The sequence below is a fragment of the Battus philenor genome, unplaced genomic scaffold (assembly GCF_028537555.1).
Source record: "Battus philenor isolate CCGP_79_NKW_IND1 unplaced genomic scaffold, ilBatPhil1.0.hap1 SCAF_30, whole genome shotgun sequence".
NCBI classification, from domain to species: domain Eukaryota; kingdom Metazoa; phylum Arthropoda; class Insecta; order Lepidoptera; family Papilionidae; genus Battus; species Battus philenor.
The window spans coordinates 864,361-889,906 of NW_027181694.1; the positions used below are offsets into that span (position 1 = coordinate 864,361).

General features: G+C 37.7%; 1 protein-coding gene across 1 annotated transcript in view; it reads left to right on the forward strand.

Moving 5' to 3' along the window:
- The first annotated feature begins 24,166 nt into the window (after positions 1–24,166).
- The window catches only part of RSG7 (Regulator of G-protein signaling 7), a 47,343-nt gene continuing 45,963 nt past the window's right edge, over positions 24,167–25,546 (forward strand). The window contains exon 1 of the mRNA XM_068771158.1: positions 24,167–24,318. Within this exon, the coding sequence (XP_068627259.1) occupies positions 24,257–24,318 (62 nt within the window). The 5' untranslated portion in view covers positions 24,167–24,256. The remainder of the gene's footprint in view (positions 24,319–25,546) is intronic.

Below are 25,546 nucleotides of genomic sequence, written 5' to 3' on the forward strand. Positions count from 1 at the left end.
CTACGTCGGTGATCTTGGTTCTTTTGCAGATCACTCATCGCTTTATGACAACTAATTCTCTATATTTCTTCATCCTAAATGTGAAGACTCAAGAAGCCCGTGGCTTAGGTTTCGCGAGTGATGTGCCCACTGCCACTTTAGACGAGCAACACTTCGAGCTACGTCGGTGATCTTGGTTCTTTTGCAGATCACTCATCGCTTTATGACAACTAATTCTCTATATTTCTTCATCCTAAATGTGAAGACTCAAGAAGCCCGTGGCTTAGGTTTCGCGAGTGATGTGCCCACTGCCACTTTAGACGAGCAACACTTCGAGCTACGTCGGTGATCTTGGTTCTTTTGCAGATCACTCATCGCTTTATGACAACTAATTCTCTATATTTCTTCATCCTAAATGTGAAGACTCAAGAAGCCCGTGGCTTAGGTTTCGCGAGTGATGTGCCCACTGCCACTTTAGACGAGCAACACTTCGAGCTACGTCGGTGATCTTGGTTCTTTTGCAGATCACTCATCGCTTTATGACAACTAATTCTCTATATTTCTTCATCCTAAATGTGAAGACTCAAGAAGCCCGGGGCTTAGATTTCGCGAGTGATGTGCCCACTGCCACTTTAGACGAGCAACACTTCGAGCTACGTCGGTGATCTTGGTTCTTTTGCAGATCACTCATCGCTTTATGACAACTAATTCTCTATATTTCTTCATCCTAAATGTGAAGACTCAAGAAGCCCGTGGCTTAGGTTTCGCGAGTGATGTGCCCACTGCCACTTTAGACGAGCAACACTTCGAGCTACGTCGGTGATCTTTGTTCTTTTGCAGATCACTCATCGCTTTATGACAACTAATTCTCTATATTTCTTCATCCTAAATGTGAAGACTCAAGAAGCCCGGGGCTTAGGTTTCGCGAGTGATGTGCCCACTGCCACTTTAGACGAGCAACACTTCGAGCTACGTCGGTGATCTTTGTTCTTTTGCAGATCACTCATCGCTTTATGACAACTAATTCTCTATATTTCTTCATCCTAAATGTGAAGACTCAAGAAGCCCGTGGCTTAGGTTTCGCGAGTGATGTGCCCACTGCCACTTTAGACGAGCAACACTTCGAGCTACGTCGGTGATCTTGGTTCTTTTGCAGATCACTCATCGCTTTATGACAACTAATTCTCTATATTTCTTCATCCTAAATGTGAAGACTCAAGAAGCCCGGGGCTTAGGTTTCGCGAGTGATGTGCCCACTGCCACTTTAGACGAGCAACACTTCGAGCTACGTCGGTGATCTTGGTTCTTTTGCAGATCACTCATCGCTTTATGACAACTAATTCTCTATATTTCTTCATCCTAAATGTGAAGACTCAAGAAGCCCGGGGCTTAGGTTTCGCGAGTGATGTGCCCACTGCCACTTTAGACGAGCAACACTTCGAGCTACGTCGGTGATCTTGGTTCTTTTGCAGATCACTCATCGCTTTATGACAACTAATTCTCTATATTTCTTCATCCTAAATGTGAAGACTCAAGAAGCCCGGGGCTTAGGTTTCGCGAGTGATGTGCCCACTGCCACTTTAGACGAGCAACACTTCGAGCTACGTCGGTGATCTTTGTTCTTTTGCAGATCACTCATCGCTTTATGACAACTAATTCTCTATATTTCTTCATCCTAAATGTGAAGACTCAAGAAGCCCGTGGCTTAGGTTTCGCGAGTGATGTGCCCACTGCCACTTTAGACGAGCAACACTTCGAGCTACGTCGGTGATCTTGGTTCTTTTGCAGATCACTCATCGCTTTATGACAACTAATTCTCTATATTTCTTCATCCTAAATGTGAAGACTCAAGAAGCCCGTGGCTTAGGTTTCGCGAGTGATGTGCCCACTGCCACTTTAGACGAGCAACACTTCGAGCTACGTCGGTGATCTTGGTTCTTTTGCAGATCACTCATCGCTTTATGACAACTAATTCTCTATATTTCTTCATCCTAAATGTGAAGACTCAAGAAGCCCGTGGCTTAGGTTTCGCGAGTGATGTGCCCACTGCCACTTTAGACGAGCAACACTTCGAGCTACGTCGGTGATCTTGGTTCTTTTGCAGATCACTCATCGCTTTTCGATAACTGATTCTCTATATTTCTTCATCATAAATGTGAAGACTCAAAAAGCCCGGGGCTTAGGTTTCGCGAGTGATGTGCCCACTGCCACTTTAGACGAGCAACACTTCGAGCTACGTCGGTGATCTTGGTTCTTTTGCAGATCACTCATCGCTTTATGACAACTAATTCTCTATATTTCTTCATCCTAAATGTGAAGACTCAAGAAGCCCGTGGCTTAGGTTTCGCGAGTGATGTGCCCACTGCCACTTTAGACGAGCAACACTTCGAGCTACGTCGGTGATCTTTGTTCTTTTGCAGATCACTCATCGCTTTATGACAACTAATTCTCTATATTTCTTCATCCTAAATGTGAAGACTCAAGAAGCCCGGGGCTTAGGTTTCGCGAGTGATGTGCCCACTGCCACTTTTGACGAGCAACACTTCGAGCTACGTCGGTGATCTTGGTTCTTTTGCAGATCACTCATCGCTTTATGACAACTAATTCTCTATATTTCTTCATCCTAAATGTGAAGACTCAAGAAGCCCGTGGCTTAGGTTTCGCGAGTGATGTGCCCACTGCCACTTTAGACGAGCAACACTTCGAGCTACGTCGGTGATCTTGGTTCTTTTGCAGATCACTCATCGCTTTATGACAACTAATTCTCTATATTTCTTCATCCTAAATGTGAAGACTCAAGAAGCCCGGGGCTTAGGTTTCGCGAGTGATGTGCCCACTGCCACTTTAGACGAGCAACACTTCGAGCTACGTCGGTGATCTTGGTTCTTTTGCAGATCACTCATCGCTTTATGACAACTAATTCTCTATATTTCTTCATCCTAAATGTGAAGACTCAAGAAGCCCGGGGCTTAGGTTTCGCGAGTGATGTGCCCACTGCCACTTTAGACGAGCAACACTTCGAGCTACGTCGGTGATCTTGGTTCTTTTGCAGATCACTCATCGCTTTATGACAACTAATTCTCTATATTTCTTCATCCTAAATGTGAAGACTCAAGAAGCCCGTGGCTTAGGTTTCGCGAGTGATGTGCCCACTGCCACTTTAGACGAGCAACACTTCGAGCTACGTCGGTGATCTTGGTTCTTTTGCAGATCACTCATCGCTTTATGACAACTAATTCTCTATATTTCTTCATCCTAAATGTGAAGACTCAAGAAGCCCGTGGCTTAGGTTTCGCGAGTGATGTGCCCACTGCCACTTTAGACGAGCAACACTTCGAGCTACGTCGGTGATCTTGGTTCTTTTGCAGATCACTCATCGCTTTATGACAACTAATTCTCTATATTTCTTCATCCTAAATGTGAAGACTCAAGAAGCCCGTGGCTTAGGTTTCGCGAGTGATGTGCCCACTGCCACTTTAGACGAGCAACACTTCGAGCTACGTCGGTGATCTTGGTTCTTTTGCAGATCACTCATCGCTTTATGACAACTAATTCTCTATATTTCTTCATCCTAAATGTGAAGACTCAAGAAGCCCGGGGCTTAGATTTCGCGAGTGATGTGCCCACTGCCACTTTAGACGAGCAACACTTCGAGCTACGTCGGTGATCTTGGTTCTTTTGCAGATCACTCATCGCTTTATGACAACTAATTCTCTATATTTCTTCATCCTAAATGTGAAGACTCAAGAAGCCCGTGGCTTAGGTTTCGCGAGTGATGTGCCCACTGCCACTTTAGACGAGCAACACTTCGAGCTACGTCGGTGATCTTTGTTCTTTTGCAGATCACTCATCGCTTTATGACAACTAATTCTCTATATTTCTTCATCCTAAATGTGAAGACTCAAGAAGCCCGGGGCTTAGGTTTCGCGAGTGATGTGCCCACTGCCACTTTAGACGAGCAACACTTCGAGCTACGTCGGTGATCTTTGTTCTTTTGCAGATCACTCATCGCTTTATGACAACTAATTCTCTATATTTCTTCATCCTAAATGTGAAGACTCAAGAAGCCCGTGGCTTAGGTTTCGCGAGTGATGTGCCCACTGCCACTTTAGACGAGCAACACTTCGAGCTACGTCGGTGATCTTGGTTCTTTTGCAGATCACTCATCGCTTTATGACAACTAATTCTCTATATTTCTTCATCCTAAATGTGAAGACTCAAGAAGCCCGGGGCTTAGGTTTCGCGAGTGATGTGCCCACTGCCACTTTAGACGAGCAACACTTCGAGCTACGTCGGTGATCTTGGTTCTTTTGCAGATCACTCATCGCTTTATGACAACTAATTCTCTATATTTCTTCATCCTAAATGTGAAGACTCAAGAAGCCCGGGGCTTAGGTTTCGCGAGTGATGTGCCCACTGCCACTTTAGACGAGCAACACTTCGAGCTACGTCGGTGATCTTGGTTCTTTTGCAGATCACTCATCGCTTTATGACAACTAATTCTCTATATTTCTTCATCCTAAATGTGAAGACTCAAGAAGCCCGGGGCTTAGATTTCGCGAGTGATGTGCCCACTGCCACTTTAGACGAGCAACACTTCGAGCTACGTCGGTGATCTTGGTTCTTTTGCAGATCACTCATCGCTTTATGACAACTAATTCTCTATATTTCTTCATCCTAAATGTGAAGACTCAAGAAGCCCGGGGCTTAGGTTTCGCGAGTGATGTGCCCACTGCCACTTTAGACGATCAACACTTCGAGCTACGTCGGTGATCTTGGTTCTTTTGCAGATCACTCATCGCTTTATGACAACTAATTCTCTATATTTCTTCATCATAAATGTGAAGACTCAAGAAGCCCGGGGCTTAGGTTTCGCGAGTGATGTGCCCACTGCCACTTTAGACGAGCAACACTTCGAGCTACGTCGGTGATCTTGGTTCTTTTGCAGATCACTCATCGCTTTATGACAACTAATTCTCTATATTTCTTCATCCTAAATGTGAAGACTCAAGAAGCCCGGGGCTTAGATTTCGCGAGTGATGTGCCCACTGCCACTTTAGACGAGCAACACTTCGAGCTACGTCGGTGATCTTGGTTCTTTTGCAGATCACTCATCGCTTTATGACAACTAATTCTCTATATTTCTTCATCCTAAATGTGAAGACTCAAGAAGCCCGGGGCTTAGGTTTCGCGAGTGATGTGCCCACTGCCACTTTAGACGAGCAACACTTCGAGCTACGTCGGTGATCTTGGTTCTTTTGCAGATCACTCATCGCTTTATGACAACTAATTCTCTATATTTCTTCATCCTAAATGTGAAGACTCAAGAAGCCCGGGGCTTAGGTTTCGCGAGTGATGTGCCCACTGCCACTTTAGACGATCAACACTTCGAGCTACGTCGGTGATCTTGGTTCTTTTGCAGATCACTCATCGCTTTATGACAACTAATTCTCTATATTTCTTCATCCTAAATGTGAAGACTCAAGAAGCCCGTGGCTTAGGTTTCGCGAGTGATGTGCCCACTGCCACTTTAGACGAGCAACACTTCGAGCTACGTCGGTGATCTTGGTTCTTTTGCAGATCACTCATCGCTTTTCGATAACTAATTCTCTATATTTCTTCATCCTAAATGTGAAGACTCAAGAAGCCCGTGGCTTAGGTTTCGCGAGTGATGTGCCCACTGCCACTTTAGACGAGCAACACTTCGAGCTACGTCGGTGATCTTGGTTCTTTTGCAGATCACTCATCGCTTTATGACAACTAATTCTCTATATTTCTTCATCATAAATGTGAAGACTCAAGAAGCCCGGGGCTTAGGTTTCGCGAGTGATGTGCCCACTGCCACTTTAGACGAGCAACACTTCGAGCTACGTCGGTGATCTTGGTTCTTTTGCAGATCACTCATCGCTTTATGACAACTAATTCTCTATATTTCTTCATCCTAAATGTGAAGACTCAAGAAGCCCGGGGCTTAGGTTTCGCGAGTGATGTGCCCACTGCCACTTTAGACGATCAACACTTCGAGCTACGTCGGTGATCTTGGTTCTTTTGCAGATCACTCATCGCTTTATGACAACTAATTCTCTATATTTCTTCATCCTAAATGTGAAGACTCAAGAAGCCCGTGGCTTAGGTTTCGCGAGTGATGTGCCCACTGCCACTTTAGACGAGCAACACTTCGAGCTACGTCGGTGATCTTGGTTCTTTTGCAGATCACTCATCGCTTTATGACAACTAATTCTCTATATTTCTTCATCCTAAATGTGAAGACTCAAGAAGCCCGTGGCTTAGGTTTCGCGAGTGATGTGCCCACTGCCACTTTAGACGAGCAACACTTCGAGCTACGTCGGTGATCTTGGTTCTTTTGCAGATCACTCATCGCTTTATGACAACTAATTCTCTATATTTCTTCATCCTAAATGTGAAGACTCAAGAAGCCCGTGGCTTAGGTTTCGCGAGTGATGTGCCCACTGCCACTTTAGACGAGCAACACTTCGAGCTACGTCGGTGATCTTGGTTCTTTTGCAGATCACTCATCGCTTTATGACAACTAATTCTCTATATTTCTTCATCCTAAATGTGAAGACTCAAGAAGCCCGGGGCTTAGATTTCGCGAGTGATGTGCCCACTGCCACTTTAGACGAGCAACACTTCGAGCTACGTCGGTGATCTTGGTTCTTTTGCAGATCACTCATCGCTTTATGACAACTAATTCTCTATATTTCTTCATCCTAAATGTGAAGACTCAAGAAGCCCGTGGCTTAGGTTTCGCGAGTGATGTGCCCACTGCCACTTTAGACGAGCAACACTTCGAGCTACGTCGGTGATCTTTGTTCTTTTGCAGATCACTCATCGCTTTATGACAACTAATTCTCTATATTTCTTCATCCTAAATGTGAAGACTCAAGAAGCCCGGGGCTTAGGTTTCGCGAGTGATGTGCCCACTGCCACTTTAGACGAGCAACACTTCGAGCTACGTCGGTGATCTTTGTTCTTTTGCAGATCACTCATCGCTTTATGACAACTAATTCTCTATATTTCTTCATCCTAAATGTGAAGACTCAAGAAGCCCGGGGCTTAGGTTTCGCGAGTGATGTGCCCACTGCCACTTTAGACGAGCAACACTTCGAGCTACGTCGGTGATCTTGGTTCTTTTGCAGATCACTCATCGCTTTATGACAACTAATTCTCTATATTTCTTCATCCTAAATGTGAAGACTCAAGAAGCCCGGGGCTTAGGTTTCGCGAGTGATGTGCCCACTGCCACTTTAGACGATCAACACTTCGAGCTACGTCGGTGATCTTGGTTCTTTTGCAGATCACTCATCGCTTTATGACAACTAATTCTCTATATTTCTTCATCATAAATGTGAAGACTCAAGAAGCCCGGGGCTTAGGTTTCGCGAGTGATGTGCCCACTGCCACTTTAGACGAGCAACACTTCGAGCTACGTCGGTGATCTTGGTTCTTTTGCAGATCACTCATCGCTTTATGACAACTAATTCTCTATATTTCTTCATCCTAAATGTGAAGACTCAAGAAGCCCGTGGCTTAGGTTTCGCGAGTGATGTGCCCACTGCCACTTTAGACGAGCAACACTTCGAGCTACGTCGGTGATCTTGGTTCTTTTGCAGATCACTCATCGCTTTTCGATAACTAATTCTCTATATTTCTTCATCCTAAATGTGAAGACTCAAGAAGCCCGTGGCTTAGGTTTCGCGAGTGATGTGCCCACTGCCACTTTAGACGAGCAACACTTCGAGCTACGTCGGTGATCTTGGTTCTTTTGCAGATCACTCATCGCTTTATGACAACTAATTCTCTATATTTCTTCATCATAAATGTGAAGACTCAAGAAGCCCGGGGCTTAGGTTTCGCGAGTGATGTGCCCACTGCCACTTTAGACGAGCAACACTTCGAGCTACGTCGGTGATCTTGGTTCTTTTGCAGATCACTCATCGCTTTATGACAACTAATTCTCTATATTTCTTCATCCTAAATGTGAAGACTCAAGAAGCCCGGGGCTTAGGTTTCGCGAGTGATGTGCCCACTGCCACTTTAGACGATCAACACTTCGAGCTACGTCGGTGATCTTGGTTCTTTTGCAGATCACTCATCGCTTTATGACAACTAATTCTCTATATTTCTTCATCCTAAATGTGAAGACTCAAGAAGCCCGTGGCTTAGGTTTCGCGAGTGATGTGCCCACTGCCACTTTAGACGAGCAACACTTCGAGCTACGTCGGTGATCTTGGTTCTTTTGCAGATCACTCATCGCTTTATGACAACTAATTCTCTATATTTCTTCATCCTAAATGTGAAGACTCAAGAAGCCCGGGGCTTAGGTTTCGCGAGTGATGTGCCCACTGCCACTTTAGACGAGCAACACTTCGAGCTACGTCGGTGATCTTGGTTCTTTTGCAGATCACTCATCGCTTTATGACAACTAATTCTCTATATTTCTTCATCCTAAATGTGAAGACTCAAGAAGCCCGTGGCTTAGGTTTCGCGAGTGATGTGCCCACTGCCACTTTAGACGAGCAACACTTCGAGCTACGTCGGTGATCTTGGTTCTTTTGCAGATCACTCATCGCTTTATGACAACTAATTCTCTATATTTCTTCATCCTAAATGTGAAGACTCAAGAAGCCCGGGGCTTAGGTTTCGCGAGTGATGTGCCCACTGCCACTTTAGACGAGCAACACTTCGAGCTACGTCGGTGATCTTGGTTCTTTTGCAGATCACTCATCGCTTTATGACAACTAATTCTCTATATTTCTTCATCCTAAATGTGAAGACTCAAGAAGCCCGTGGCTTAGGTTTCGCGAGTGATGTGCCCACTGCCACTTCAGACAAAATAGATTTCATATGAAATGTGATCGAATACCTCAGCGATCTTTGAAGAAACGGCGGAAAAACTTATATATATTTACTTATATATATATACTAGCTAATCCCGCAAACGTTGTTTTACAAAAAAATTTAAGTTTTTAAGTAACATATAAAAAATAAGGGTTGACCGTAGAGGAGTGAAAATTAAGGGTTGTATGTATTTTTGTATGGTGTATCATAAAAAAAATAAAAACAGAAAATTTGGTCAAAATATTTAAAATATTTGGGGTGGACCACCCGATATAAAAATATTTCGTTAGATAAATCGATAAGTATTAAGATTAATTAACAAATAAACCAATTAATTAATTTATAGTTAAATCAACGAATAAATGTATAGATATATAGTTAGATCGACTGATAGATAGATAGGTAAATGCATAAATAAATAGATATATAGTTCGATAAATTGATTGATAGATAAATAAATAAATAAATATATAGTTAGATACATACATAGATAAATAAATTAACAAATAAACTCATTTATTAATTAATTGGGAAATGATAAATAAATAGATACAAGGTTAAATAGATTAATAGATAGATAAATACATAAATAAATAGATAATTTGTTAAATAAATACATAAATAAATTAACGAACACACGAATTTAATAATAAATAAATAAATAGCTAAATAAGTAAATAAACTTATAGGTATATAGTTACATACATAGAAAAATAAATTAACGAACAAACAAATCAATAATTAATTGATAAATAAATAAATATAGATGTATAAATATATAGTAAGATAGATAAATAAATTAACAAACAAATCAATAATTAATTGATAAATTAATAAATATATAGATGTATAGATATATAGTTAGATAGATAAATAAGTTAACAAACAAATCAATTCATTAATTAATTTCTAAATAAATAGATGTATAGATATATAGTTAGATGGATAAATAGATATAAATATATATATATAAGCCGTTGTATGAACGACAATTGCATGATATTTCCGCTATGTATAAGAAAAACAGTTACATCTACCTTTATATTACTTTATAACTATAAAAAATACGTAACGTATTGAGATATTTAAAACAAAGAATTCCTGAATTTTAATAGAGCTGTAGATCGCAGAGTAAGCGACGAACAGAGATGGTGGTTATAAATATATATATAAATGTATTATATACACCAATACCCTCTAAACTGAACTCGAAAATTAGCGAAACAAAGTGAAAATAAAACTGTATTAAAATTGCGTTGATTTTTAGGTGGAAAAGGAATCCCCGAGTTTTGATGGCATGGCGCAATTAGAAACAAAAGTGTTGCCATCTTCTGAAAAAAAAGAAAATTTAAAAAAAATTGAAGGCTCAAAGCCAAAACAACGCAACCTCGAAAATCTAACGACGCACAATGAAAATTAGTACTAATTAAGCAGCGACGCAACTTAGAAAAAACGCAAAACGAAACGACGCAAAGCGAGGTATTGGTGTATGTTTGTTTATAATAATCAATAATGGAGTCTTATATATCTATATACTTATGGTATACTTAATATTTTAGATTATTATGTGTTGATGTCAAAGGCATAGTGAACATGTACCAAAGTGTCTACAGCAAGAAAATTCTAATTCATTTGTAATAAACGTAATAACATTTCTTAACAAAATTCCGTAAAACATTATTGTACTATCATTTGCAAAATTTTAAACGCATTCAAAATAAATTGACAGAAATGGTTTATTATTCAATAGGATATTTAAATGACAAAAATCCTTGGCGGTGATGTCGCTTGTTTTGATTTCATTTAGGCTATATCTAATTGTATATGTATATATCTGTGTTAAATTTTATGTATGTGTTGTTGTGTTTCTTCCTGCTTCTTCTACACAGTTGTGTTTATAGTTATAACACATTGTCATATCTTTAAAATTCAAGATGGCGCTTGAAAAATTGTCAATTGACAATAATGAATCTCACTTATATTTGGAAAGATATTTTGTATCTGAAAGTCAAGTTTTGATTGGTCGATGACATAAACTGGTTATTTGCGACGTTTTTTAAACGGCTTTATTTAGTTCGACCCCTACGGAATTTATTTGTTTATTTATTTGGGTCAAAATTATAAATTGAAATTTAAGCACCTTCCCTTTGTCAGAATGATCTGAAATTTGGTACACACATTTAATTTAGATGACAATACAATATAATAAAAAAATCAACAACATTATAAATCTAAGATGGCCGCCGATACAAAATGGCGGATTACATATTTTTCCTTAACCCCCTCAATATGGGTATCAAATGAAAGGGCTACACTAGTAAAACACGATGATTATGTCAAAGTTTAAATTTCAAGATTGACGCCGTTCCAATATGGCGGACTAGGAACATATTTTTCCACAACCACCACAATATGGGTATCAAAAAACCGTTTAACTTAAAAGTTTTTTAAATATATTTATTAATTTTTCAGTTACATATCACTATGATTTTATAATTATTTGTCAAAAACTCATCTCATTTCGTTCCTCCGTTCGACTTTTGACTATCTAAATTCAAAACGTCAAAACGGAGACGCCATTTTGACATGATTGAGGATGATATAAATCGAATCAAAGATCTTGAAAGCTATATTTGAAATAGAATATTCCGTTTGTTTCTAGGACTGGAAGGAGCTTTGACAAAAGTGCGTTTTTTGACCACTTTGAAGGTGATGAAATTGATTTGGTATAATAATTAACATATATCAAAAAAACTCATTTTTGTTTTTGATCACGTTATACCCAGAGGTAGTGTATTCATAAATATTGAAATACAGATTATATATATCGTGTTTTTCTGTGGTCTCTGTGATATGTTCACTCTGTGATATGAGAAGGAGAGAGATCTAAACGGCCTCGTGATTTGAAAGTAAATGACCTCAGAGACACGGAATTGCTTGTTCCCGCTTCGTAGACTCGGTTCAACACTATAACTATAACATAATTATAAACAAAACGAAAGTAACACTTCTGAAGGCTGTTAACTATATCACTTTAAGACATAAATATATATGTAAAAGCCTTAAATGGGCGTATATATAACTCTATAGCTTTTAACAGGTCGTATAGATAAAAATAAAAATGAATATATACATTTTGTTACAATGTAATAGTGTTTTGGCGCCAAAAATTCATTACAGATAAAATAAAAAATATTTATTCAACATTGTAACTTTTAACAGAACTCTTATTGATCGTCAACATATTATCTATTTTATTATTGACTCTACTCTGTTTCGAAAGGTTATAGTTGTGTAGAAGAAGCAGGAAGAAACTCCACAACAAGACATCTTTTAATAAAGTTTAACAATACAGATATACATACATATACACTTAGATAAAGCCTAAACATATTTAATTTATTTCTATTATATATAGTTGTAATATTCAATTTGTTTTGCACTGTTTAACTTCTCATTTGTTCGTATTGATTATTGTTTTGGCTACTGTTCAGCAGAAGTTGAGGAAGGTTTTTCTGTCTTCTTTCTCTGTCTTATGATAGAGAGAGAGAGGCGATGTTTGCCTATATTATTCTTGACTCTGCTTCGCAAGGTGTTATCTTCTTCTAATATATAAAATTCTCGTGTCACGGTGTTCGAACTTGAACTCCTCTGAAACGGCTTGACTGATTTTTACCAAATTTAATATGCGTATTCAGTAGGTCTGAGAATCGGCTACTATCTATTTTCTATACCCCTAAGTGATAAAGGTTGTTCACACTTAAAAAAAAAAAATTATTTTTTTAACGAAATTTTTTGTTTTTTTTTTTTATGATACAGCATACAAGAATACATACAACCATAAATTTTCACCCCTCTACGATCAACCCTTATTTTTTATTTGTAAATTAAAATATCAATTTTTTTTTTGCAAAACAACGTTTGCGGGATCAGCTAGTAGTTATATAGAAGAAGCAGGAAGAAACTCCACAACAACACATACATAAAGTTTAACACAGATATATACATATACAATTAGATATAGCCTAAATGAAAATCAAAACAAGCGACATCACCGCCAAGGATTCTTGTCATAACATTCTATTGAATAATAAACCTTTTATGTCAATTTATTTTTAATCTACGTTTTGAATTTTGTGTGTTAGTCCAATAAAGTTTTGCGGAATTTTATTAAAAAATCTGATTTCAATTACAAATGAATTATACTTTGCAGTCGAAACTATGGTACGGACAGTTTTTTAACACAGTGACATCTGTCTGAATGAATAAATATATGACTTACTAAACTGTGTTTATTATAACACGAATATACAAGGTGTTGGTAAGTGAGAAAAGCTTTACCAGAAGCGGCTTAACCAGGGTTGTGCAGGGTGTGCAATGCACACGGGCGCCGCCGTCTCAGGGGGCGCCGTGGCGCTCCCTGAGACAGCTAAGAGCATCTTCTTGGAGCATCATGGTACAACAATGATATGACAGAATCTACCAGCCAGCGTGGTGGCGGCAGCTGTCAAACGCGAGCGCCCTATGGGAGGCTTCTCTTTCGAACATTTCGTTTTTGACCACAGATTCTTAAGTTATTTAGAAAAATTGTGATAAACGTAATAAAAAGAAATAAGAGTATATATAATTTAAGAAAAATGTAAATAAATTAAAACTAATGTAAGCGAAATAATGAGTATATAAACTAGACTTTGAGATAAAAAATATCTTTCAAAATATTATTGAGATTCATAATTGTCAATTGACAATTTTTGACGCCATCTTGAATTTTAAAGGTATGACAATGTGTTATTGTTGTTTAACACAGATATATACATATACAATCAAATATAGCCTAAATGAAATTAAAACAAGCGACATCACCGCCAAGGATTCTTGTAACTAATGTAAGCAAAATAATGAGTATATAAATAAATTATGAAAAAAATTAAAAATAAATATTGTAAAAAACTGAGAAACGATGTGATGGATGAAAGGCATCGGTAAAGGGAGTGAAAAATGGAATGAAAGAGCGAGACAGATGAAATGTAGAATGTAAGTAAAGAATTTAAGATCTTAAGATGCATGGAAAAAAGCGCAAAAATAAAAATATAACTCATAAATTTTTTTAAAATAAAATTCTCTAACCCATAAATAACTTAGGTGTACCAGAAGCCTTCAATATCGGAGAACATTGAAACAAAAAAAATAAACCTTATTTCACGTATTTAAAGTTAAGAAGCGGCCAAACAGCTGTACCTACAGTAATACCCCGCTTTACGCGACCCCGTTATACGCGGTTTCACTATAACGCGAATTGTAAATTTCGCGCCAAATGCCTCGAATTACGCGAAAGAGTGCGAATAAATATAATGTAGTCATCAACTTCTCTGTGGTGTCTTGACCATCTGTCAAACAATTAAAAACAGTGTTGGGTGTTATGAACGCATTTTACAAGAACGTAAACAAAACGTTACCCAGAAGACAATAGATGTATTTTTCCGTTAAAAATAAGAGTATGTATTGCATAAAGTGTTCCTAGAATTAAAGTGATTGATTAAAATGATTTGTATTTTTATTTGTAATAATTTTTGACTGTGTTTAATCATAAATCTCGTTATACGCGAATTTCAGTTAACGCGATTTTTTTTTGGAACTTATCCCTCGCGTAAAGCGGGGTATTACTGTACTTATAAAATATCTTGTCGGAATATGAAAACACTTGTTACGACGGCAAAGTTAATAGTTATAGCCGCAGGGGGGGGGGGGCTAGGGGGCGCCAGGGATTCATTGCACACGGGCGCTACACGAGGTACAGCTGCCCCTGCACATCTCGCATCCATACCGCAACACGGTTTTCACATTGGACCGGAATATTTTGAGCTTAACTCTCCTAGTCAGTTTCCGTGATTGCCATACAGAATGAACCCGTGCGAAGGCTGTCTTTCCCTTGTAGATGAAAGAAGAGACGAAATCATGTATAAAACTATATTTACTGTCTTGAATTTTAAGTAAATTTATATTTCATTCACACTAAATGTCACAGACATACACATTCACATGTTGTTTCTTCAGCCAGAATCAATTTAAAAATATCTCCTTTATTCCTCATAAACAGGGGCAGCTTAAACTATAGTGCAGGGTGTTTTTTGTTTTTATTTTTTTTTAAATGGTCCTCGCTGTTGGGTACCTCTCGTTCTATCTCGTGTGGGACAGGGACTTTTTATTTCTAGTAATTTATTCATATTTTTTTATTATTATCATTCTTCTCTTTCATGTATCATCTTATCTGTCGTACTGTTTCTTTCGTTCTACAATTTTCCCAGTCTTTCATTCCATTAGCCATACATCCATCCTCAACCACTACATTCTAGGTTTCCTTACTATTTTATTTTGCAACATAGTGCAGGGTGTGAGATACACACGGGCGCCGCGGCAACAGAGATGTGCTACAGGCATAAAAACAACGAGTGTTATTCTGCCGTCATAAGAAAGGCCGTAACTAATACCATACTGTAAGCTATACCTACTTATAAAATAGCTTGTTGGAATATGAACAAAACTTTCTTGTTACGATGGCAAAGTTAATAGTTATAGCCGCGGGGGGGGGGGGGTCAGGCCTAGGGGGCGCCAGGGTCTCATTGCACACGGGCGCTACACGAGCTAGAACCGCATCTGTTTATAACAGATATTTTGAACACAAAGTTCAACTTACTAAACCCATTCGATACCTGCGATATACTCCTACATGAGTATAGAACTGTAGTTTAGGCAAAAGAAATGTAAGTTAATCATTTTTTATGTACCACTCTTATGTTATATATGGTATATAGAAGTAAATAATAAGTAAGATTAGTGCCAAACACAGAGATAATCGGTGTAACATAACTCCTGAAGATGACCCGTGGAGGGGTGAAACACGTGTTGAGTAATTTGGTGGTGGCGGTTGTGTGATTCGCATTGTTTGCCGCATACGCATTTATCAGCGGGCTGGCGGGCGGTGCATTTTGTTGCACGACTACCACTGCATGTGCGGAAGTGGCTAAATATTGGTCCTTTTCTTACTTAGGATGGACTTCCGCGAGGTAACGCCTGATTCCATTAAATAAGTAAATAATACACTATCCTCTTCAGTTATTTTTTTTCTTTTACTTCTCCTTTTATAACATTTGAATTGTCAAAGATATGTACTTCATTTCACTTAGCCTATATATTAATGTTTATATCTTTTCATGTATGAACTTATTAACTGACAAGGTTCTTATATATATATATATATATATATATATATATATATATATATATATATATACATCTGTATTGTTTAACTTTATTATAAGATGTATTGTTGTGGAGTTTCTTCCTGTTTCTTCTCTATAACTATAACACCTTGCGAAGCAGAGTAGAGTCAAGAATAATATAGGCAAACATCGTCTCTCTCTCTCTATCATAAGATAGAGAAAGAAGGCAGAAAAACCTTCCTCAACTTCTGCAGAACAGTAGCCAAAACATTATTAAATACGAACAAATGATAAGATAAACAGTGCAATACAAAAATGTATATTAGAACTAATTGTAATAGAAATAAATTAAATATATAGAATATGGAAAATAAGAGAACTAAGAGAACTGTGATATATAGGTATAAGATGTAAAATTAACTTTAAAAAGCTGTGATATATATTAATTGTATAAATAAACTAAACTGCAGTAATTGAGGATGAACGAAAGGATATTAGAGCGAAAGAGAAAAATAGACTGAATTATTGAACGAAAGAACAGAACGATAGAGATCGTGATGAATAGAAGAAGTGAATGAAAATAAAAAAGGAAGTGAAAAATTTAATAAAGGAAGTAAAAAAGCTTTGTTAAAAGTTCCAAAGTTGTATACTTACTTACTCCGCTAGCTCAGTGACCCAAAGTGGGTCTTGGCCTCCGAAGCGAGAGACTTCCACTTTCCTCTATCTTGCGCCATCGTCTGCCATTGGCTGACATTCAATTCGCGCAAGTCTGCCTCAACGCGATCGATCCAGCGATACCTGGGTCTACCCACTGGTTGGACCCCTCGGTTTTTCCAGGTACGCTACCTCCACGCTCCGATCCGATCCCATTCGCTCCAAGTGACCAAGCCAGCGGATTCGTTGAGCTTTATATTCGCCAATGATATTTGGCTGTGCTGCTAAAGTCTCAATTTCGGCATTCCTTCGGAGCCTCCAAGATCCGTCTTGATTTCTCGCTGGTCCCAAGATCTTCCGCATGATTTTGAGTTCCGTCACTGGCAGTTTTTGTTGTATAAGAAAATAATTTTATTTACTAAAATAACAACGGGTAACGACAAAAAATAAGTAAAACATAAATCTTTATTTATTTAAACACTTGTTATATCACATTGTATATTTATATTCTAATTAATTATATGTCTCTGTTATATTAACAGTCTGTGATATTAAAACACGTTCACTTTCGGCCTTGACATTCCGAAAGTGTTCAAACAAAGGTAACTCGTTTTTATTTTAAATTACATATATACTAGCTGATCCCGCTAACGTTGTTTTGCAAAAAAAAAGTAATAATTATAAAAAATAACGGTTTATCGTAGAAGGGTAAAAATTAAGGGTTGTATGTATTTTGTATGCTGTATCGTAAATAAATAAAAACAAAAAAATTCGTCAAAAAAGTAAATTTTTTTTTTTAAGTGTGAACAACCCTTATCACTTAGGGGTATAGAAAATAGATAGTAGCCGATTCTCAGACCTACTGAATACGCATATAGAATTCAGTAAAAATCGGTCGAGCCGTTTCGTAGGAGTACGGTAACTAACATTGTGCCATGGAAATTTTATATATTAAACTAGCTGATCCCGCAAACAATGTTTTGCAAAAAAAAATTGATATTTTAATTTACAAATAAAAAATAAGGGTTGATCGTAGAGTGGCAAAAATTTAGGTTTGTATGTATTTTTGTATGCTGTATCATAATAAAATAAAAACCAAAAAAATTGTCTAAAAAATTAAAAATTAAATTTACGGGTAGACCACCCTTATCACTTAGGGGTATGGAAAATAGATAGTAGCCGATTCTCAGACCTACTGAATACGCATATTAAATTTGGTAAAAATCGGTCGAGCCGTTTCAGAGGAGTACGGTAACTAACATTGTGACATGGAAATTTTATATATTAGATAATAAAATATTTGAAACTACATTATCCAAGGAAGTGTTTTTAAACGATTTTTAATTTGAATTAGATAAACAATTATATATGAATATCATTTTAACACGTTCACTGCGGGCCCAATTTTGAAGAACTTTCAGCTGGTGCGGCTGAGGTCGAATCAGCCTCAAGCTGAACTTCCTAGTGGTGCGGTTGAGGTCTTTTCTGCCTCATGTTCATCAATATTTTTTTACAATATTGAGTCAATGCTTCGCAGACATAAAGAAAGCTATATTTGTCTTTGTCATACCTCATACGGTTGAGTGTAAACGGCCGCCGCACTAGAGAGAAAACACGAGTTTTACGCGCCGCACCAGTGCAAAGTCTACCATGAGGCTGAATCGACCTCAAGCCGCAGTGAACGTGTTAATATGTTCATTTCTGGATGTACACCTCAAAGATGTCCAAGAGGGCTACACGAAGCGGACTTTATTCGGCGTTTCTCAACAAACTTCTAAACTTGAAGTATCGTCGAAATGTTGCCAGCTTATCAGTGTTCTAGTTTGCATTTGGGAGCATCTGCATTAGAACTACACCAAATAACTCCACCATCTCTTTTCTTCTATCAGACAAGAAGATGCATGGATTCACGACATATATACACGGTTGAAATTCTTTCCACCATTACTAAACGTTTTGCTAGCGTCGAAGGACTCCGATACGAGATCGAATGCCGAATAGACACAAGGATAAAGGAGGCAACAATCGCCATCATTTTGACCGAAAAAGAGCTTCCTCAGCTACTGTAGGTTTGTGATTAAAAAAAGTAATAGAAAAAAATTAAATGTAAATATAAACACACAAGAAATGAAAGCTAGAAAAAAAAATTAATATGTAACTAAAATAAATTGTGATAAAAAAATAATATCTAATGGATTCAGGCGTTATTTTGCGGAAGTATTTTTAAATATAAGAAAATGGCCAATATATAGCTACTTCCGTCATGCAGCAGTAGTCGTGCAATAAAGTGCACCGCCCGCCAGCCCGCTGATAAATGCATAAGGCAAACAATGCGAATTACACAACTGCCACCGTTAAATCACTCAACACGTGTTTCACCCTTTCACGGGGCATCCTCAGGAGTAATGTTACACCGATTAGTGCCAAACAAAGAGCAACATTACTCTGTTTTTGGTACTAATTTTTAAAATTTATCAGCGGGCTGGCGGGCGATGCACTTTATTGCACGACTATTGCTGCATGGCGGAAGTAGCTATATATTGATCCTTTTCGTACATATAAAAATAACTTTAAGAAAACATAATGAACAAAAAATCCGTGATACATTGTAAATAATAGACTGTAAACCGCAGTTATTGAGGATGGATGAGAGGAATAGATTAGAAGGGAAGATACAAGGAATTGTAGAATTCAATAATGGAAGTTAGATAAAGACGAATGAAAAAAGAGTACGGATATATAAATTGAAAATAAAGGTCCCTTTCCCACTGTATAAGATTGGGATTGACTGTACTGTACTAGTGGACTGTATTTAATTAAAAGGCCTTGGTCCAGAAAAGGAATTAATTTATTGAGAATTAATTTTACAAGGAAGCGAAAACACGTGTGCTCGGTAGCGGGAGGGAAAAGAGAGAGAGCATAGATAAAAACATATTTTACAGATTCGCCAAACCATAGATAAAATCTTAACTAAAACATTATTTTTTGTTGGTACTATTGCGAACACCCACATAAGTTAAGGATACGAGATATCCCCAATAGCGGGGGGCCATAAAAAAAGCGTTTTCCTAATACTTAAGAATTCTTCCACAGTTGGTAGATCTCGGAGATAATAACAACACAAAGTACCAAATAGAAGTGCGTATATTATATATTGTATTGTATTGTTTCAAAGATATTAATGACACAGGCTTTTTCAGCTTTGACTGACATGAGTTCACGGAGGTGAAGGGTCTGTGAACTATACTAAAGAACTTTTTTTATTTGTTTTTTTCATCGTTTGACTATAAATAATAATATGTTCTCAGTGAAATAGTTATAAGGTAACAATTGTAACTAATTTTTTATTTCTAAGCTTCTAAGTTTGTACTTTCTTACTGCCTTTTGTTACTGTATATCTCCAATAAAGAAAATAAAATAAACTGAACTAGAGCAACGGATTTCAGAACCTACCTATGATACTCCGATGGAGTTGGTTGGTGCTGGTGTGGTGCGTGTGGAGTGAGGATAAGAGAGCAGCGTGTGTAACGTTGCAAGTTAACGTCCCATAAATCTCAGTTAAAATTTTTACCAAAAAAATATAAGCACGAGAAACATCTCATAAATCGCAATACAGCAAAAAATTGTTCAACCCTTAACGGGTAACGGTACATCTCAAGTGGCGTGGGGTCGTGGGAGCGTGCTATTGGTTTAGCGGATCTTTGTTTTTATAACAAAAATTCCCATGCGCCCGCGCACCAGCGACAGCAGTAGACAGATTGCCCGGAGAAGGATACTGGCCTCGGTCGCGTTCACTAGCTAGGTGTCGTCTCACGCACCGACGCACACTCTTTGTGTCGGTTGCGTGCACCAGCTACGTGTCTTCTCACGCGCCGGGGCCAATTAGAATTAACGTTATAAATTCACGTCTTGGTCCTATTCATTCTCTGGGCATCATTTAGTTCACGCCACAACCTTTACATCGCCTCGCACCCCAAAGGGGTGCGAGTTTTACACTGCGAGTTTTCCACTTAAAATCACCTACTATTTGAGGTTGAATTCATATAACCTTGCACCGGAACCGACACATACTGCAACCTACCGGCGCTCCCTGCTCTCGACTTGCTGCCGCCTGACCAGTCCTGGGAGATCGTGCAGCTGACCACCACTACCATCAGGGGAGTACCGAGCTGCGGTGCAAAATTAGACCAGGCCTTCTGCCCACTACCCATTTTTATTAAATATATACCCTTTCATTTTTAATTATTTTCCCCAATAACGGCACACGTGGACCACTCGGCAATAGATATATTGATCCCATCTCGGATCGCCCACGCTGGTAAGTGAAGAGTATGGTGTTTTGTTTTTGATCATCGCACGCGTTTTTTCGTGCGGTGAACTAACGTCAGTAGAGTGACTATTGCTGTGGCGGTATTAGCGCAGAGTTAAGAATGTCTGAAGTTTGTGATCTGAAGTCTTTAGGATGCTTTACGATGTTTCTGGTGCAGGAAGAGTAGAGAGTGGAGTTTGCTATGGGGGTTGGGGTGAGAGGAAACCTCGAAGTATACCTTTGAGCATGCCTGGAAGAACTCTTGAACGGTTTCAAGTTTGAGGACACTGTACAGGTCGATGTTACGTTGGAACTACGCGCCGGTTGCGAACCGGGTGGAACGGTTCTGTAACGTCTGCGAGTTCAAGTGTGTGATATATATTCATCAAGCTTTGACCATATTTATATTTATATCACTCATAACTTATTTTATATGTTAATACAAGAATATTTATGTCTTATTCTATTGTTTAACTTATCTAAAAGTCGATTTAGGGACTCTGTGAGTCTGAGCTGGTGCTCTGGTGGCCAGGGTTTCCTCCGGAGCCAAACCGAGAACTGATGCTATGACCATCCGATGTTCCTCACGCTGATTTTCTTTTGACATCGGATGTTTACATAGTTCTGCAGACATACTTATTTTGCAAAGTAAAGTCTAGGAAATATAACTTCTTACTTAGTTTGCATATTATTGTAATAAGCCATCTTCTGTTTTTAGAACTAACTGTTGTTTCCTATAGCTTATTTCTATTTCTATTTCCTTCGTCTGAGGTGGCAGTGAGCGCAGCACGTGAAACTGATGGTCTTTGGGGTTCTCTAGAGGCCACCACGAACCGGTGAACGCGGCGTGGGAATGTCCCCCACTAGGTGGACTAACGACATAGTTAAGATCGCAACTACAAGACTTGCTTGTCAGAAGTGGGCGGGGCTCATCGCCAGTGAAACCGTTAGCCGTCCGGACAGAAATGCTCTCGAGTATATATATATGTATATATGTTCTGAACGGAAGCTCTCAAGAATAAACCCACGGTGGACTATTGAGTTTTTTGGACACATCACCAGAAATCATAGTGACGACCATCAAAAACGCATTGTTACCAAAGTCGTCGGCATAACACCAAGAGGAGATAGTCTTTGCCCTGGTCTGACCACGTCCACATCCACAATTGGAACATTTGAAAAAATATCGAGATATGATCACTATATGATAGTGGCCATAACTCCCACCATTGGGGAAAAAATACAAGGAAGAAAGGAAAATGCACATGTTTGTTAGTAATTACATAATTAATATAATATTTCTCATATACAAATCTTGCAAGCCAAAAATCTTTACAATCGCCTTTTAGAACAGGCATAAGAAAACTTAGACCAGTCAAAAATAACTTAAAATCTAAGAGTGTTTCTAACAAATTTCTCGTCTTATATAAAGTGCAAATTTAAATAGGTATATATTTCAATAACTGCTGAGTTTCTTTTATTTATTTCTTTAGTTTTTCGATTATTTGTTGATTATCCGTTTATTAACAAATAAACTGAATATATTTCCCGAGCGTCACGCAGGACTTCGCCAAGTGCAGCAGAACACGATATTGGTGCAGATGTTCACGGAAAACAAGGGATTTTCTGAGTATATTCATTAGTTTAAACTCAAAGAGAGTTCTTCGTACTTATGTAACCCGGGGGTGAACCAGACCGTGGTGTAGCTGGTCACCAGCTGTTTCGCATTCGAAAGACAAAAAATGTAATAGCAGATCGAGATAGGATTGAAGATTAAGCCAAGAAACATCACCTTTCTGGTGGGCGAAAAATGTCCCCTTTCGTTCCTGAAATTCCACAGAAAGATTACAGTTTACAATCAATAAAAACAACCACAGATTAGTAAGGATCAGACAAGATCGAAAAATTTTACAATAAAAAATTAGAAACTAAAAATAAATATACTAAGAAACATAAAAAGTTAAACAATTAAACTTAAATTAAATAGTACTGAGATATATGTAAATAAAGTACTGTGATGTTTTAGGAGCGGAGATGATGAAAAGAAGGTGATGTTTAGAAGAAGACTAGAAGCACCAGAGGAGTGAAAGATATTCTGAAGAATAATAAATGAATCAATGAATAAATAGGAGGGTAAGAAAATAAAAATGAGATTGTAAATTTTAAAAAATAATTTAAAAACGCCCACCCCACTCAAGATAGGGGTGAAGGAGGGGTGGCCAAAAACGGAGGCCAAAAGTAATGCGATAAGAAATAATAATGAGTGCCGCCATCTATAATTTGTATCATGTACTAGGTTTTATGTTTACAAATATGGTTTTTAGTGTATTATTACTTATGTAATGATTGTTATTTAGAAAATGTAAATAAATAACACATTTGACCTGGCAATTAGTTTTCCTCGCGGATGAATCACACTGTTCTAAAAATAGCCACAAATAAAGCGTTCAATAAAATCTAACGTAAACACATGCGCCATTCGCGGATTTCTATCGTTTTAATGTACCAAATTAAAATGTGTATTACTTTGTTTGGATATTGAACAGTGAAGTAATATGTTGGATTTCGCCGGATTATAGTTCAGTGTACCGCCTATCCCTTTCGGAGCTACGTAACACAATAGATGCTATCTCTCTTCAACATGTACTACTTATTGAAAAATAGTGGACATGTCAAATGGCGGTTGTCCTTTGACATTTCGTGAAATTACGGAAAAATGCTCAGATTTAATTTTCATGTGTCTTCGATTAGTTTTCATGAATAAAACAATATTCTCGCTATCAGGAATTGTTATTTAAATGTTATAAAATGGGTGTGACATTCGGTGCTTCCGACTTAAAGTGGAATTGAAAATCGCTTGAATTTATTAAATTTTTAATATATTATTACAAATCGATTTATATAAATAATTATAAATGATATTTGCTCTATAATAAACTCACTTAGTTCCTTCAGACAGTCATGTCGGTTTGATACAATAAATTCCAACGTAATCCTAAATATATATTAGTTTTCGGGTCAGTTCATGTCGCAAATAAAAAAAGTTACAGAAATACATATTTATGTATGAAAATACATAATAAAATCGATTTAATAATTGAATATTAAATAATTATTTTTGCAATAAGTGCGTGGACTGAACAGTGGTGTAAAACATTTGCAGTGTCGTAAATAAACCATAGTATGTGAAGTTTCGTTTATTATCCGTAAAACTGTGCAATACAGAACTAAAATGGTGACGATGAATTCTTCAGAGAAGGTGGGGCAGAAAGCTATCCAGCAAGGACCCTCAAGGTCTGTAATTAACCTTGATATTTGACCTCGAAAAACATCGATGTCCACCGATATACCGCACTGGAAATCGGGTGTTTGAAAATAAGTGAAGCATTGTACATGTAGTGGTTTCAGAAATAATAAATAATGTCATGATAAAATATGTTCAAATTCAGATATATAAAAATTAATTGTTAACCAGCTGTCTATGAAGACTTTGTACTACCAGAAGTCTAAATTTTGTCTCATTACAATAGTTTCAAATTGGATCAGTACAGGATGATTTTATTAGCTATTTATTTGCCCCTTCAATGCTTTCATACTAATTCAATCACACTGTATATAGATTTTAAATTATAACACCTTCATTGGTTTTAAATTTATTTAGTAAATTCTAAGTAAATTATATCTTAAATCAAATATAAAATAGGTGTAGACTTAGGCCTTCTGTATCTTCCTGTCTATGCAATAACAATAACCTGGATAAATATTCAATTTAACAGATACCAGACCAGATTATCCTTGTCAATGATGTACAGGAAACAAGAGATACTTTGCACCAGAAAGGTTTTCTCATATTGTTGTGGCTCCAAAGTGTGGCAGCAGTTCCAAGATGTACTTGCATTTTCTGCTTTATCTTCTTTCTCTGGCAACTGTTTGAGTCAAATTCGATATCCTTTGACTGTCATCCAGTTAGTATATTAAACAGGAGGACTTGATGCCTTATAGCAGTGTTTCCCAACACAGGGCCCACACCCCACAAGGAGGCAATTTGAAAATGGACTTGACACTAGTTAAATTAAGTCAATTTGAAAATGGACTTGACAATATTAAAGCCATGGAGTTACATGGCTTTAATATTGAAATGGTGTATATTACATAGGAGGACATAAGAATAAGACTTAAGTGGGGCATGAAACAAAAAAAGTTTGGGTAACACCACCTTATAAACATAAATAGTATGTATTATATATCTGTTGTATATAATACATATATGTTTACAAATTAACATATACATACTAGAAGGATATATTTATCATCATCTTTTCATCCATAAGATGTCTACTGATGGACATATGCCTACTCAAAAAATTTACAATAAGATCTGTTCCAAGGAAACTGCATTCAGTTTCTTCAGACAACCTTAGCTGGATGTTAAGTCCACTTTGTGGGTGGTCATTTTACAATCCAGGGTCTTTGATGACCTTAATAAGGTCATCTATGGGTAGAGATTCTTTGCTATACTTGC